At 41.1% G+C, this 13,056-nt stretch overlaps 2 protein-coding genes across 2 annotated transcripts; one reads left to right on the top strand and one right to left on the bottom strand.

The window, feature by feature from the left end:
* Window positions 1–2,021: 2,021 nt before the first annotated feature.
* LOC139287109 (dihydrofolate reductase) lies at window positions 2,022–5,352 on the top strand. Its single transcript, XM_070908095.1, has 6 exons — window positions 2,022–2,128; window positions 2,759–2,808; window positions 3,175–3,280; window positions 3,428–3,554; window positions 3,694–3,809; window positions 5,137–5,352. The coding sequence occupies exons 1-6, from the start codon at window positions 2,022–2,024 to the stop codon at window positions 5,225–5,227; spliced, it is 597 nt and encodes a 198-aa protein (XP_070764196.1). The 3' UTR covers window positions 5,228–5,352.
* Window positions 5,353–10,482: 5,130 nt separating this feature from the next.
* mterf2 (mitochondrial transcription termination factor 2) lies at window positions 10,483–12,853 on the bottom strand. Its single transcript, XM_070908062.1, has 2 exons — window positions 12,836–12,853; window positions 10,483–11,678 (listed from the first exon to the last, which is right to left on the bottom strand). The coding sequence occupies exon 2, from the start codon at window positions 11,648–11,650 to the stop codon at window positions 10,523–10,525; it is 1,128 nt and encodes a 375-aa protein (XP_070764163.1). The 5' UTR covers window positions 11,651–11,678; window positions 12,836–12,853; the 3' UTR covers window positions 10,483–10,522.
* Window positions 12,854–13,056: the final 203 nt, after the last annotated feature.

The raw sequence follows: 13,056 nt of genomic DNA, 5'->3' as shown, positions 1-13,056 counted from the left end.
TAAAGTTGTGTTTTTGTAAGTAATCAGTGATCAGAAATACTTTGCTCTGGGGTGTCTATCCTCTTTCCAACCTAATTCATGTCTCATTTGTGGTCTGATAAACCATAAATGAATCAAATTCAGGTTAAAAACAACGCATTTAGTCTTTGCAAACAGAAATGATGAACGTGTTTGTTTGCATATAGAGCGGGAAAGTGAGATCCAATCACAAGTGGTCACTCGAGACGCATGTTAATGTCAGGTGTGAACAGGGCCATAGGGGAGACAGACAATAGTATCAGCTGGATCCAACACCCCCATTCTGTGTGTCTAAAGGACTCCCAATACTACATGACATTTGTGATCAGTTCAGATTGTCAGAAGTTGGACTGGACAGTCAGCTGTTAACTTGTCTTGGTCTCCAGATAAGACACATCGCACATCTCAGGAACAGAAGACGGCATTGAGAGAAAAAAGAAAGAACCCTGTAACAGCACAGCAGTGAATAAAAGGCAAGAAACTATTCACGTCTTCACATCAGGGAGTTGTGAGGCCACCTGTTGTCTTCCACTACAGTGCGTCACACCATCGTGACATTAGTTATTCAATCAGCTGGATGTTTATCAAAGCGTTCAGCTCTCCCAGACAGTGAACTGAACACTGAGCTTCGGCCTCTACATCTTAATGTGGAACTGTGAAAATCTGAAATCCCATTTGAGTGATGGGAACCTATAACACAGTCAGGAGATTGTGGAAAATGTGTTGTGTACAACTGACACCCTCACACACTGTTAGCACATGACATAGGATGACCTGGATAAAACACTGACATACAGTAAAAAAAGATATAAAACCCAGTTGCATCTTTTCTCAATAACAAGCCCCTAAATATTTCACATCAAGCACATGAAGTCACACTGCCATGAATGTACATAATGTGAACATTTTTTCCCCAAAGATTTAGGACACACGTGTGTGATGTACAGTAGTAAAGAATATTAGAAGCAAGACAGTCAGGTATGGCAATAAGGCAGGCCTTACAAAACAAATATTTGTAAATATTTATTGTTTTTGATTTCCAACTTTTGTACATTTGGTCCTTTTGTAAAGAATGTCTTACCAAAACTCAAAAGTTCTACTGTGAATGCATGTGCTTTTGTCTCCCATGTGATTGTAAATCTATTATTTTTGTATAAAGAATGACCAAATGACCAAGACCAAATTCTAACCATTGAAATGGCAATAAAAGACTGAAACCATGTTGTATCCTCCTGATTTATCTTTTTTTGTATTGGCACTATAACGCCACCCCACCCTTTTTCCCGTTTTACACAAACGTTTAGTAAACATCTTCTCTGAATGCTGTGCTAAATGACCAACTACTCTTCATATGTGAACTTTGAGCCAAACAATGTGTGTTGCTTATTACATCATTTTCCATAGGCTTTGACCTTTAATCCCGTTCTTCTAAAACGAAACCATTGTTTTAAGTATAGCAGGAAAATGTTCTGTGTTAACATGTCATCTGTTAATTACCAAGCTTTTTTTTAATTGTCTATTTAATTACCAATATGCACTTCCTACATTTTTGCAGGTGATTTTGTGATGTTTTGTAAGAGTTTTTCTGCGCATGCTTGATGGAGGTGTCTTTATAGGGTTTGACTTGTCCTGACTGTCTTTCTTACACGTTGTAAACTCTTTAAGAAAAGTGATAAAAGGCCTACATTAAGTGTATTTTTAGTAATTCTTAAGTCCGTAATCAATGAGGACGGCCCCTTGTGATCGAGTCACGCTACTGATCCCAGTGCAGTGGTAGCCTCGGGCCGCGGAAAGGCTTGGGGTGTTTAAAATCTTATTCAGGGTGCACTGAAGCTGCATCGTGTCCAATAGCAGCTGCCGGTCGGTGGGCGGTGATAGTTGAGCTCAAACCCGTATAAACTGTCCCCATCCCACACATACATACAAATATACAAAGGCAGTGACTGCTGCAGATCTCGATCCCGTGCTTCCTGTCTGCTTGTTTGTTTGGTCGCCTGTTGGAGATGGAAACGAGTCGGGACAAAGTGCAGAAAAAACCTGTTCGCCTCATAGCAGCTGTCTGCAATGACGGGGGGATCGGGAAAGATGGAAAACTGCCCTGGCACTTACCGTAAGAGGGAAACCGTTTGTGACGACGCTTGATTCAGTTAGAACACGCAAATAATGTCGGTGACAGCCGATTGTTGTGCCTTGTTGCATTGCATTGTTATGTGCCACACAGGTCACACATGTATGTCAGTGTATAATGGGACTGCTCAGTAGTGTTATTTTGTCTTTCAGTCCTCAACAGCATCACTTTTTTTTATCCTTTATAGCTATTATCTCCTATTCCGTCCTCTGCAAACCTTGAGTTTAAACTTATGAGGAAAAGTTTATATAGCCTTTGACATGACTCCAATATGGATTATACTTTCAGTGAATCAGTTGGTCCAAAAATGTGCAGCCCAAAGTGATGTATGAACAAATGCTTACTTTGTTGGCTCAGAAGCCAAAAACAGACCAAAACAAATAGCATATACCATGATGATACAGTGTCATCAAACCCGTCTTACCTGTTGATTATGTAATAGATGAATCAAAAGGAAGGCTTCAGAGCTGAGTTGTAGCACAGGTAGCAGGTACTAGCAGTATATGCTGAAGTGTATATGCATTCTTTGCTACATGTGTAAACTATTAGCAGGAGTACTTAATTAATGAGCTTAGTAACAGCTGTTTAATGTTGAAACTGTGACTCTTACAGGTCTGAATTCCAGTACTTTCTGAACACTGTCACAAGGGTGTCGAGACCAGGTATTCCTCAACATTAATATTACATCATATTATAGCCACCTCATAGGGCTGGGTATCAGTCCAACACTTTTAAATTCTGGAGCCAAAACCAGTTTACCAAACGTATTTTGGTACTTATACCATAATGATATATCCTTATTTTGATAAATATTTGCAACTGTGCAGAATTGTCCATTTTTATTCATTATTCTTTAATAGCCCACCCCTACTTGACCCCACTTTGATGTGGGCCCAGTTCATTAGGTACTGCAAACTTGTAAGGTTTTGAAACCCAGTGCTTTACAATGTGCCATAAGAAGAGACGTGAGATCTGCCACAGCTGAGATGTGGAGTTTAGTGTCACACATTTGATTGCATCTATTTCAGGAAAGATGAACATGATGGTGTGGGGCAAACTGTGCTGGTACTCACACCCAGAAAATATGTTTCCACTGGCCAATGTTCTGCATGTGGTGCTGAGTACGACACTGAAGTGAGTGTTCTCTCTCTCACACACACACACACACACGAACATCTGCATCAGCAAAGGGAGGAAGATATTCTGGGTCATCCAGAAACCAATCCTAGCTTTTCACCATCGTTCATCCTTTCAATCGGCTGTACATTTCTCCTCTTACAGAGCGGTTCCAGATCACGCCCACTTCTTGTGTCAGGACTTTGAGAGCGCCATCCGCCTGGCTGCCCAGCCCCCCCTCGCTGACCTGATTGAGACCATCTGGATTGTTGGTGGGACGCAGGTCTACAAGGTAAACTAGTCACATCTCCATGAGGCCTATTGAAAGTGGGCGCCTATTGTTAATAGAGTGCTGAATTACACATGGAAAAGCCAGGTTGTTAATACTGTTAATGTGACCACAATCTCTGGTGCGTCTTGTTTCTGATGAGGATGCATTGAAGCACCCGTGGTGTGACTTGGTCTACCTGACAGACGTCATGGCAGACTTTGACTGCGACGTTTTCTTCCCTGAGTTTGACAGAGGGCTATTTAAAGAGCAAGAAAGGTATGTGTTTGTTTCATCCTCACACCGTTACAGGGCAGGCCGCCCTGACCTGGAGGCAGTGGCACGACATCTCAACCCGCTGGTGTTAAATGATTTCCTTGAGCTCAACGGTGCATGTAACAGTTACAAAGGAGTGATTTTTATGCTTTTTAGGTTGTCCGTCCGTCGTTAACGCAATATCTCAGGAACACCTTTAGACAATTTCTTCAAATTTGATACAAACATCCACTTGGACTCAAGGATGAGGTGATTAGAATTTGGTTGTCAAAGGTCAAAGGATCAAAGAATTGATGCAGTAATTATGACAAAATTTCAGACATTTGATGGGATACGACGACGACGTAATGACACTTTTTACACAAAAAGGTCCTTTTTTTGGCCTTAATTCAACACGATAACTCAAGAACAGAAGGGGATATTGTGATCATATGTCACATCTGAATCACATGACTGTAAACAAAGTATTGAAGCGCGCGGAGCTAATCTCGATCCTGTGAGTGAGTTTCACCTTCAGCTCATAGAGAGGTTTCACATCTAAAAATACCGTGGCTATACTCTATAAGAATCCATTTTTACATAGTAATCACGTACACGTGTACCTGTTTAGCCAGTACATCTATGATAATCCTTCATTAGTCAGTTCAACAATGTATGTGATAACTTCCATTTAGCCCAAAAATACACTTTTATTCAACTCCCTCCAAGTATTCACTACATATATTATATGAGTCTGGACACACATGGATGTAAACTGCACCTTGACTGGTTGGTGGACGCATATAACCGCGGGGCGGTAATTCTATTTACATGTAAAGTTGTTTTTAAACACATCAAGCTTTGCTGCTGCCCCATGACAGTGATTTTGCCTTTTGTTACAAAGCAAACATCAGCACTATCTGTCAGACTGTGTTGTCATTGGTTTAAATAGTTCAGCTCAAAAGAATTTGCTGACATCACCATCGCTGGTTGCTGTGATATTATTTTAAAGAGCAATGTTACCAACAATTGCACTGACTTTGAATAGTAAATTATTAAATGATGTTCAAAAAGGTAGATTCTTAATTTGTTTTTGGTATGATCTCAGTTTTCTATCATTGGAGACAATACATGATGGATTGTCAGTGAAAAAGCCTGAGTATTTCATTTTATGTCGGTATGTTTTCTTTCACATTAAAAGCTCATTTATGTCCCATTTCATGGTTTGGAAGATGATTATGCTTTTGTGATTGTTTTATTAAATTGTTTATCCATTTAATTCTTATATTGAACTGTTTTTATGCCTGGTAATGAACTCACAAAACCTTTTTTTCTTTTCTTTCCAAACCAGATTTCCTGGTGTACCGAGTGGAATTCAAGAGGAGAACGACATTAAGTACAAATTCCAAGTCTTCAAGAGAGAGAGTGGTGATGCGGTGTAGACAACTAAACAGAGGAAATCAAGAGATCTTTCTTGGAAACAGTGTCTGCTTTCAACCGTTAGACTGTAACTGCAGATACACACTCCTAAAACCCAAACCCACAGTGTATCATTGTATCTTTATATATTCACGGAAAGCCAAAGTCCTGCTAACACTCTTTGTAATATTGTCATTGAGAATTCCAGCTAATGCAAATATGATCTTATACTCTTTGTAATCCATGAAAAACTTGAAACACTGTGAGCATGTACACTTAAACAGCGTTCCAGTTTGCCTATCCAAGTGTGCCCATGTGTATTTACTCTCTTGGTAAGATATTAGTTCTGGTATAGAAGAAATCCCCTGCCACCCTCCGCTGTCACCTTGTCACTTGTCAGTGTTCCCATCTCGTCCTTCTCCTCAGTAATATCGCAGCTGCTCAGAAAATATGCTTGTCAGTGAGTCAGTCAGCTCCCTACGTCACTGACAGCCTGTGCTGCGGGTGGCACAGCAGATCTGGTCCTTTCTAAGCAGACATCGCAGATGCCAGTTTATATAGTGACAAGTGAATTATGCTACTGGTTTGCTTTGATACTATAATGGCTGTCTTGTTTTTTGGATAAATGTTACATCTAGTAATTAGTTGTCATTAAATATGGAATTATGTATTTATTGGTGAAGGTTTTTCCTGTGTAGGTTTTTTGTGAATATAGTTGTTTTTCATGGAAATTGACATTTTGTGACTTTATTTGTCACTTGGGGAAAAAATGGTCCTTATTCATCTGGTTGTATGTGATCCTTTTGGCCACTAGATGGAGGCATGTCAATGAGACAAGGGACAGAAAGCCCACATTAAAACCATGTTTGAACCCTCAAACAGCTCTTTAAAGGTCTGTCCAAAAGTGAGGACCGACTAAAATGTCCTCACTTTCCAAAAATGTCCTTCCTCCCAAGGTCTGAAATTCAAATTGGTTCTCACAAAGAAAGCTGTACAAATAGACACACACACACAGGGAGTTAATTGTCTCAGTTGGGTTTTGATGGTTTCATGGTCTTGTAATAGTCATGTTATAATAATAATAATAATAATAATAATAATAATAATAACAATAATAATAATAACAATGGTCACAGCGACTTGACTACAGAATAAATCAAAATCATATAAAACAGGAAAAGTGATTTATAACAAGAAAACGTGCATACACAAGAAAAATCCTACAGAAACAGATGTACGAGGTCGTCAGGAATATTTAACACTCAATAAACAATGGTTCTCGTGGTTACTTGGTACAATGATATCCTTCTGTCAAAGCATTTTGGTCAAACTGTGTTTTTAGATGTGTTTTACAAATAAACTGACTTGACTAAAAATCCAAACAATAAAAACAAATAACGTTAGCCTATGACATCTTACAGAGTGATTTCAAGATGTCTCATTGTCTATTAGCTCCATTGAGTGTCTGGTTAGATCTGAGGGGAAACTCCCAGAAGACTTTGTGCTAATGGTTCAAATTTCACTTGAACTTGAGTTTTTTGGGAGTTTGCTACTGCCTCCCTCTTTCTCCTCAGATCAAATAGACACCAATCTGCTTAAATAGACTTCTTCTGAGAACAAGACAGACAACAGCTCTAAAATCTGAACACGACAGGTATGGCACTATACTGAGAGGGTCTAAGGATAGAGGGTGTTGTATGTTGTATAGATTGTTAAGCCCCCTGAGGCAAATTTGAGCCTCTCTTCCCTGAGTAGATGCACGCCGTCTGTCCGGTAATGGCGGCTGTAATTTGGTAGAAAGAAAATATTTCCTACATGAAACTGCTCACAACAAGGTCTGTGAATTATCTTGCGTAACCAGGTCATGATTTCTGGAAATTTGGAGATTGGATCTGGATCTGGAGATTTTTTTGGCGCTTTGAGCACCAGAAGCAGAGTGCCCTCTACTTCCAATATATTCGAGAGAAGGCAGAGATTTCCAAACTCACACCAAAACAACGTACATGGATAAATAGCACTACAGGTATTTTTGATTTGGGGGTGAACTGTCCCTTTAAATGCACCTTGAGGAGAGAGGAGCTTAGAGCAAGGAAACACAGGTGTATCCTACGTGGAAGTCTTTTATCAAGTGGCGCGACAGGTGATACAGCTGTGCAGCACATCACAAGTAACTAAAGTCGCTTAAGAAAGGGGCTATGGAACCAAAGATTTGGCAGCTTCGGCTCCTCCATCCTTTCATCTCTCGTCTCACATCCTCGTTGGAAGGAGCTGAGACGCAAGGAAGAGACACGAGTGGGGGTAGCGAGGAGACACGTTAGCAGTGTTTAGGAAAAGACATAGGACGTCATTTTTTGTACTGTTCGACCGCAGCCCTTGACCTTGAAACTGAGGCAGCCATCATTAATTTTAGTAGTCACACCTGTGCTTTTCCTACTGGGCCTATTAATTCCTGGTACAGTGGACTTCAAAAGGAGCCATATTCTGAGCTTCAAGGATGAGAATCGACAACCACTGCTTTAACCGGTCAACAACATGATAAAATCAGTCATGAATGATTCAGAAGATGGAGTGATTGATGTGATACCAATAGCCTGCACCTTATCTTTTATTATTCAAACAACCAGCAGTGACAGATGTTTCAAAGTTGTGAATCTCAGATGCAATGTTCAATATAGGTAGGAGGTAGGAGACTGTTTTGAGAGACAAGTAATTACAGAAAACAAACTTTCTTGTGTAGGTGGGGAGAGAAATGTTGAGTGCACACTGAAATCCCAGTCTATAATGCAAATGTTAATATAAGGGAGGAAACACCAGAGCAGTAACAATATCGTGTTATGGGTGATTTTAAGGCTGAAGATTAGTAAGTAGGGAAACCAAACATGAATTTAAAATGTATGTTGTAACCTCAGGTTTTCCTTTGTGGGGAACACAAGATAGTATTCAGTGTCCTAATGGAATATTTAAGTGGCAAACAGGGTTATTTTTCTCCTACATTAGCAGCTTTTGACAAATATCTTTCTACGTAATAATTCCAGGACTTGAGCTTTACTCACACTGACTTCAAATAAGGAATATTTACTGCAGCGGTGGTCGTCCATGTTCTGGCTTCAGCTGGAAATCATAGCTTTTAATTGCAGATGTCGTCTGTTTCTGGTGAGATATGACCCATAAAAGCAAAGTGTTAAGTGTGGCTAATATCAACCAGTGTCATGTTTGAAATGAAAAAGCACTATTTATACTCCCTCTTATTAACCTCTCTGGCTTGTCTGTGTAATTCAAGAGCACGGTGCGGGACGGCGAGGCAGTCGACAGAGGACATGAGGACAGCGGGTAAGAAATAGAGGTGACTTGCATGTATACACCTGAGGCCTCGTCTCATCTGCCTCGCCTTGATACATGATGATTAACCTAATTAACTCCTTGCATTTACTCCTTAGCACTGCTGAAAGACACAACCTTGGAACATGATGAATTAAAGAAAATGTCAGTTGTTAGTAACCTTCAGTACGTCAGCTGCAGTGTATTTGAGGTACTGTAGTCGCCCCTCAGGGGTTCCATGTTGTGAATGGTTTGAAAATGAACTCTAGTCAAGCATCCATCTGCTGAGCTCAAACTCATTACCAGATGCACTCACTTTCGCATCATCTGCCCAGTGGCTATCTCCATGACTACGGAGCCATGCTGAGTGATGCAGACGGCAGCAGATGGGAAGTGGAAGTTGTTAACGTATATAACTCTCCCTCCCTCCTCCTCCTCCCTCTGGACACACAAGTCCTCTCCCTCTTTGTTGTGACCCCCATCGTCCACATTACAAGAGCGAGGGATCCTTGAGGCATAAATTCATGGCTTCATTAGCTGGGAAGCTCACTCCCATTAAAAGGCAAAAAAAAGCATGTTTCAAGGGCTTTTCTGGGCTTTGAAACATTAAGACACATTCAAATCGAGATGGGGAACATTTTGCCATGCCCTCTCATGGTTTAGACAATGCTCAGTAAGATTGTATATTGATTTTGTGGCTCATACAAAAATAAATGTGGGCTCTAACCCAGAAGCAGTCTTTTTACCTCCATATGACGCACATAGACATGAAAACCTTACTAATAAAGCCAAACATAATGGAAAATCTATTTTGCATAAATGAACTGAAACTCAACTGCTTTTTGAATAAAGGCTGCAGAGTGCCTTCAAATAAACCACTTCCAATCCAAATCAAAGGAACTTCATTCTCCTGCCTTTTTTATGGCATTGTGTGGGTGCATTTGAATTCATTTGAAATGATAATGACATTTCAGTAGTGAAATAGCTTATAATAAAGTGCCTCCATCTGTAAAGTAACAATAAAAATCTGAGACACAGTTAGATTTCCTCCCTGAGGGGAACAGTTGTGCTGCCAAGAACATTGTGTGAAAATGAGACACTTGCACAGGCTGTAAATAAAATGATTTGAAAAGCCTTGTTTGTCCTCAGTTATACTCAGTAATACATTTGATAGACGAATCAGCACATCTGTCATTACACACGGTGTTTATGTGAAGTTATTGTGATGAGGTAACTTGTAAATAAGCTGTCATAAATTCTTTATTTGGCAAGGGACTTCATCTTTCCTACAAAGCGTGACACGTAACATTGCGTTTGTCTCACTTTCTGATATCACTCTGAGGAGCCGTTACATAACCATCCTCGTCTCTTATTACATGAATTTACACCTGCAATAAAAGTGTGCTGCTCTTCATGTGTAATACCATCAGTTCTCACTGGGTGTGAACATAGTTTTCTTTGGTCTGAACTACAAACTGCAAAATTAAATTTGACACATTCTGGCATTTGCTGTTAAGATTCACACTACCCAGTTAGAGGAAAACCACGGCTCGGAAAATAAAACAGTAATTGGATTTTGATGACTTTTCATTCCACCAGGTTGGAGATTTTGGCAGCAGGAGGGGGATCAAAACTAATTTTCTTCACTGTAACTTCACTTTAGTGTGATCCCCCATAGCAGTTTTGAGCACATGAAGGAAAAAAAAACTGAATTTAAGCCCGTCTTTCCACCCTTTAAATCTAAAAGAGTTGTGAGATTGTTTTCTGTAGTTGGTTCAGTTTGCACTCTCAGGCATCTTCACTGTCAAGTTCAAATAGCATCATAAACAATAGGAATAAACACACATATCTGATTATAATTGAAATGATTGAAGTGAGTGCACCTTTACACTTAAAACACTTTGATCTGATACTGACATAATACAGATATAAATAATCACAAGAACAGTAAACATCCAGTTACAGCTTTAATTCACTTGCCTTAGTCCATACAACCTCTGTCAGTCATCTGTTTTTAAAGGGGCGACAGGGTTAAAAAGTGGTCTCTCTCTACGAAGCTTTAGTTTTCCATAGCTCATCTCAAAGTCCTTCTTAGTGCCATTTAGGACCTCCAGACTACCTGTCCTCACATCATACCGATGCGCCCTCAGTAGCTGGATGCGATGATTCACTATCTGCGTGGTCAGCTCCAAAACGGTCGGAGTCTCTCTGATTTGAGACATGCTGATCCCAGCGCTGAGGAGGCCTTTAAAGCGCTCAGCCAGAATGGCTTCAGGGTAGTAAAGCAGAGCTGGGCATTTGAGGATGATGCCCCTCAGCTCTGCCTCGGAGCAGCCCATGGTGTCCTGGGAGTACACCAGGGTGCAATGCATGCTGTCCGGGTTCAGCTCTGTGACAAAGCCTCTGAGTTTGGAGAGGAGGCGGAGGAGCTCTGCCGTGCTGAAGCCCTTGTCTCTCAGGAACAGCAGGTTCTGCCTCAGCACCTCGGGGGGCTTGAGGAGAACAAACGGGTTCTGGCTCAGCAGTTTCTGAAGCCAGATCTTCATGTTGGCCTCCTCCCCCCCAAGCTCCAGGTAGGCCTGCTGGAGGGTGCACACCATCACCTCGTTCTGCTCTACTGGCCGGCTGAAGCTCTGGGGAGCGCTGGCCATGAGCTTGGTGATGATTCGCTTGTTGAGGTTTAGGCTCTGGAAATAAGTGATGTTGTTCCGCTGGTTGTCATGGTGGCTGGAGGAGGTGAAGAAGGAGGCTGGGAATTTCTCAATGATACCAACCAGCTCTTTCTGGTTTGGGCACACGGACATCCACAGCTCCCTCTGAGCCTGCATCTGTTCTGGGGGACAGAGGACTGCCTCAGGGTGAACCGCTAGGATCCGGGCAACGATGGAGCCCGAGGCTCCCATGTCCTGCAGCAGGTCAGCTACCTCCTTAGCATAAGCTGGGCTCTGATGCAGGACCCAGCCGTTAAGTTTCCGGACCTTTTGGATGTCCACAGAGAGATCATAGAGAGCCTCCACAGTCTGCTGGTTCTCTGTTGAGCTCAGTGTTGCACATGGCCTTAAGTTTAAAGGCAGAGGTGTGACACGTTGGCACCGGAGGCACAGGGATGCTGCGATCAAGCGCAACATTGATGCATAAAGTCCTGAGGCTGAACACCTTAGGGAGTGAGAAAAGAAGGAACTGCAGTGGGTGACAAACAAGCAGGCAGCTAACATAACTACTTACTAAAAATACTAGCTTCACCTTCTGAAGTAGCAGAGGGAGCTAGACAATGACAGCTTGAGCAGAGAGTTGCAGATATGCACAGTAACAAATTCTAACATCAATCAAAACAACTGAAGTAGCTGCAGTGATGCTCTGTAAGGCCAGAGGTCTAGCATGGCCAGTCATGTGCAGGACAGGAGACTGACAATCATGACGCTCATCATATTGTTTGTTATTATCATAAATATCACGCAGTACAACAATATCCTCCTGACAGCCAGGGGATATTTCTGGAGCTTCCTGTTGACTTGTCACTGAGCCACACAGACAAAAAAAGTACATTTTAACAAACACAGAAGTTTCACTTTTAAAAGTAACAGTATTGACAGAATACTGACAGAAATGTCTCTTCATTATGCATTTTGCACCAGAAAAGGACTTCGTTATTTTTAGACTGATATACTGTTTGTGTAAAGTGATTAAATCTCTTAAAATAATATTGTAATTTAATCTCCCTGATCTGACAGAGTACCCAGTTGTTTACTTTTTAATGCTATTTTGGGCAATGTCACTTATTACAGCCTTGCCTTCAAAATACAGGCTCCTTAACAGAAGATCATGGTTATTCTATCTGCACAGCTGGTGCCAGATGTTTCATAGGGGAGAGCGGAAAAGCACGGGCAAACCCAAACATCAATCACAGCCAATGGCCCATTGCCAATCACAATCAGGTAACACATTCAAAAGCATGAGCTGCTATGTTACAAAGTGTAACTTTAAGCACTTTATTGTCACGCTGTGCAGAGTAAATACATATTAACATCCTTCTACAGGTTGTGCGGATAACTTAAAACATGTTGTCAATTATTTCAAAACAAATGTCTTTTTGAATTAACTCCAGTACTCTGTCTGAAGAAACATGCTAGGTATTTAGCTTGCTAGTTAGCTAACTGCTAGAAGAGACAAGAGCAGTAACGTTACACCACGGGTATCGCGGGACATCATGTCATTTGACCGCGTGATTTGACATGTCAGTTACTATCAATAGAGGTGTGAATATGTGAAGAGTTTAGCTATTATAGCGACATTTTTGTTAGAAAATGAGTTACCTTTAGCCACGGTCAGAGGATGTGACGTTTTGTTATGAAACTGGTTTCTTCTTCTACTGTATTGTCTTGTGTGCCACAGCGTCGGGCAGAGGCGATGACGGGTACTGCAAAGCAGCACAACTAAGACCTTATAAATCCAAATGTGACCCAGAAATAGCTTTGATTTTGTAAAAACACAAAAAAAACAAAAACATTAATGTACTATTTAGAAATGTGAGTGT

This window comes from Enoplosus armatus, chromosome 6 (genome assembly GCF_043641665.1).
Source record: "Enoplosus armatus isolate fEnoArm2 chromosome 6, fEnoArm2.hap1, whole genome shotgun sequence".
Lineage (NCBI taxonomy): Eukaryota > Metazoa > Chordata > Actinopteri > Centrarchiformes > Enoplosidae > Enoplosus > Enoplosus armatus.
Note: the sequence above shows the minus strand (reverse complement) of the source record. Positions and strands in the feature narration are given on the sequence as shown.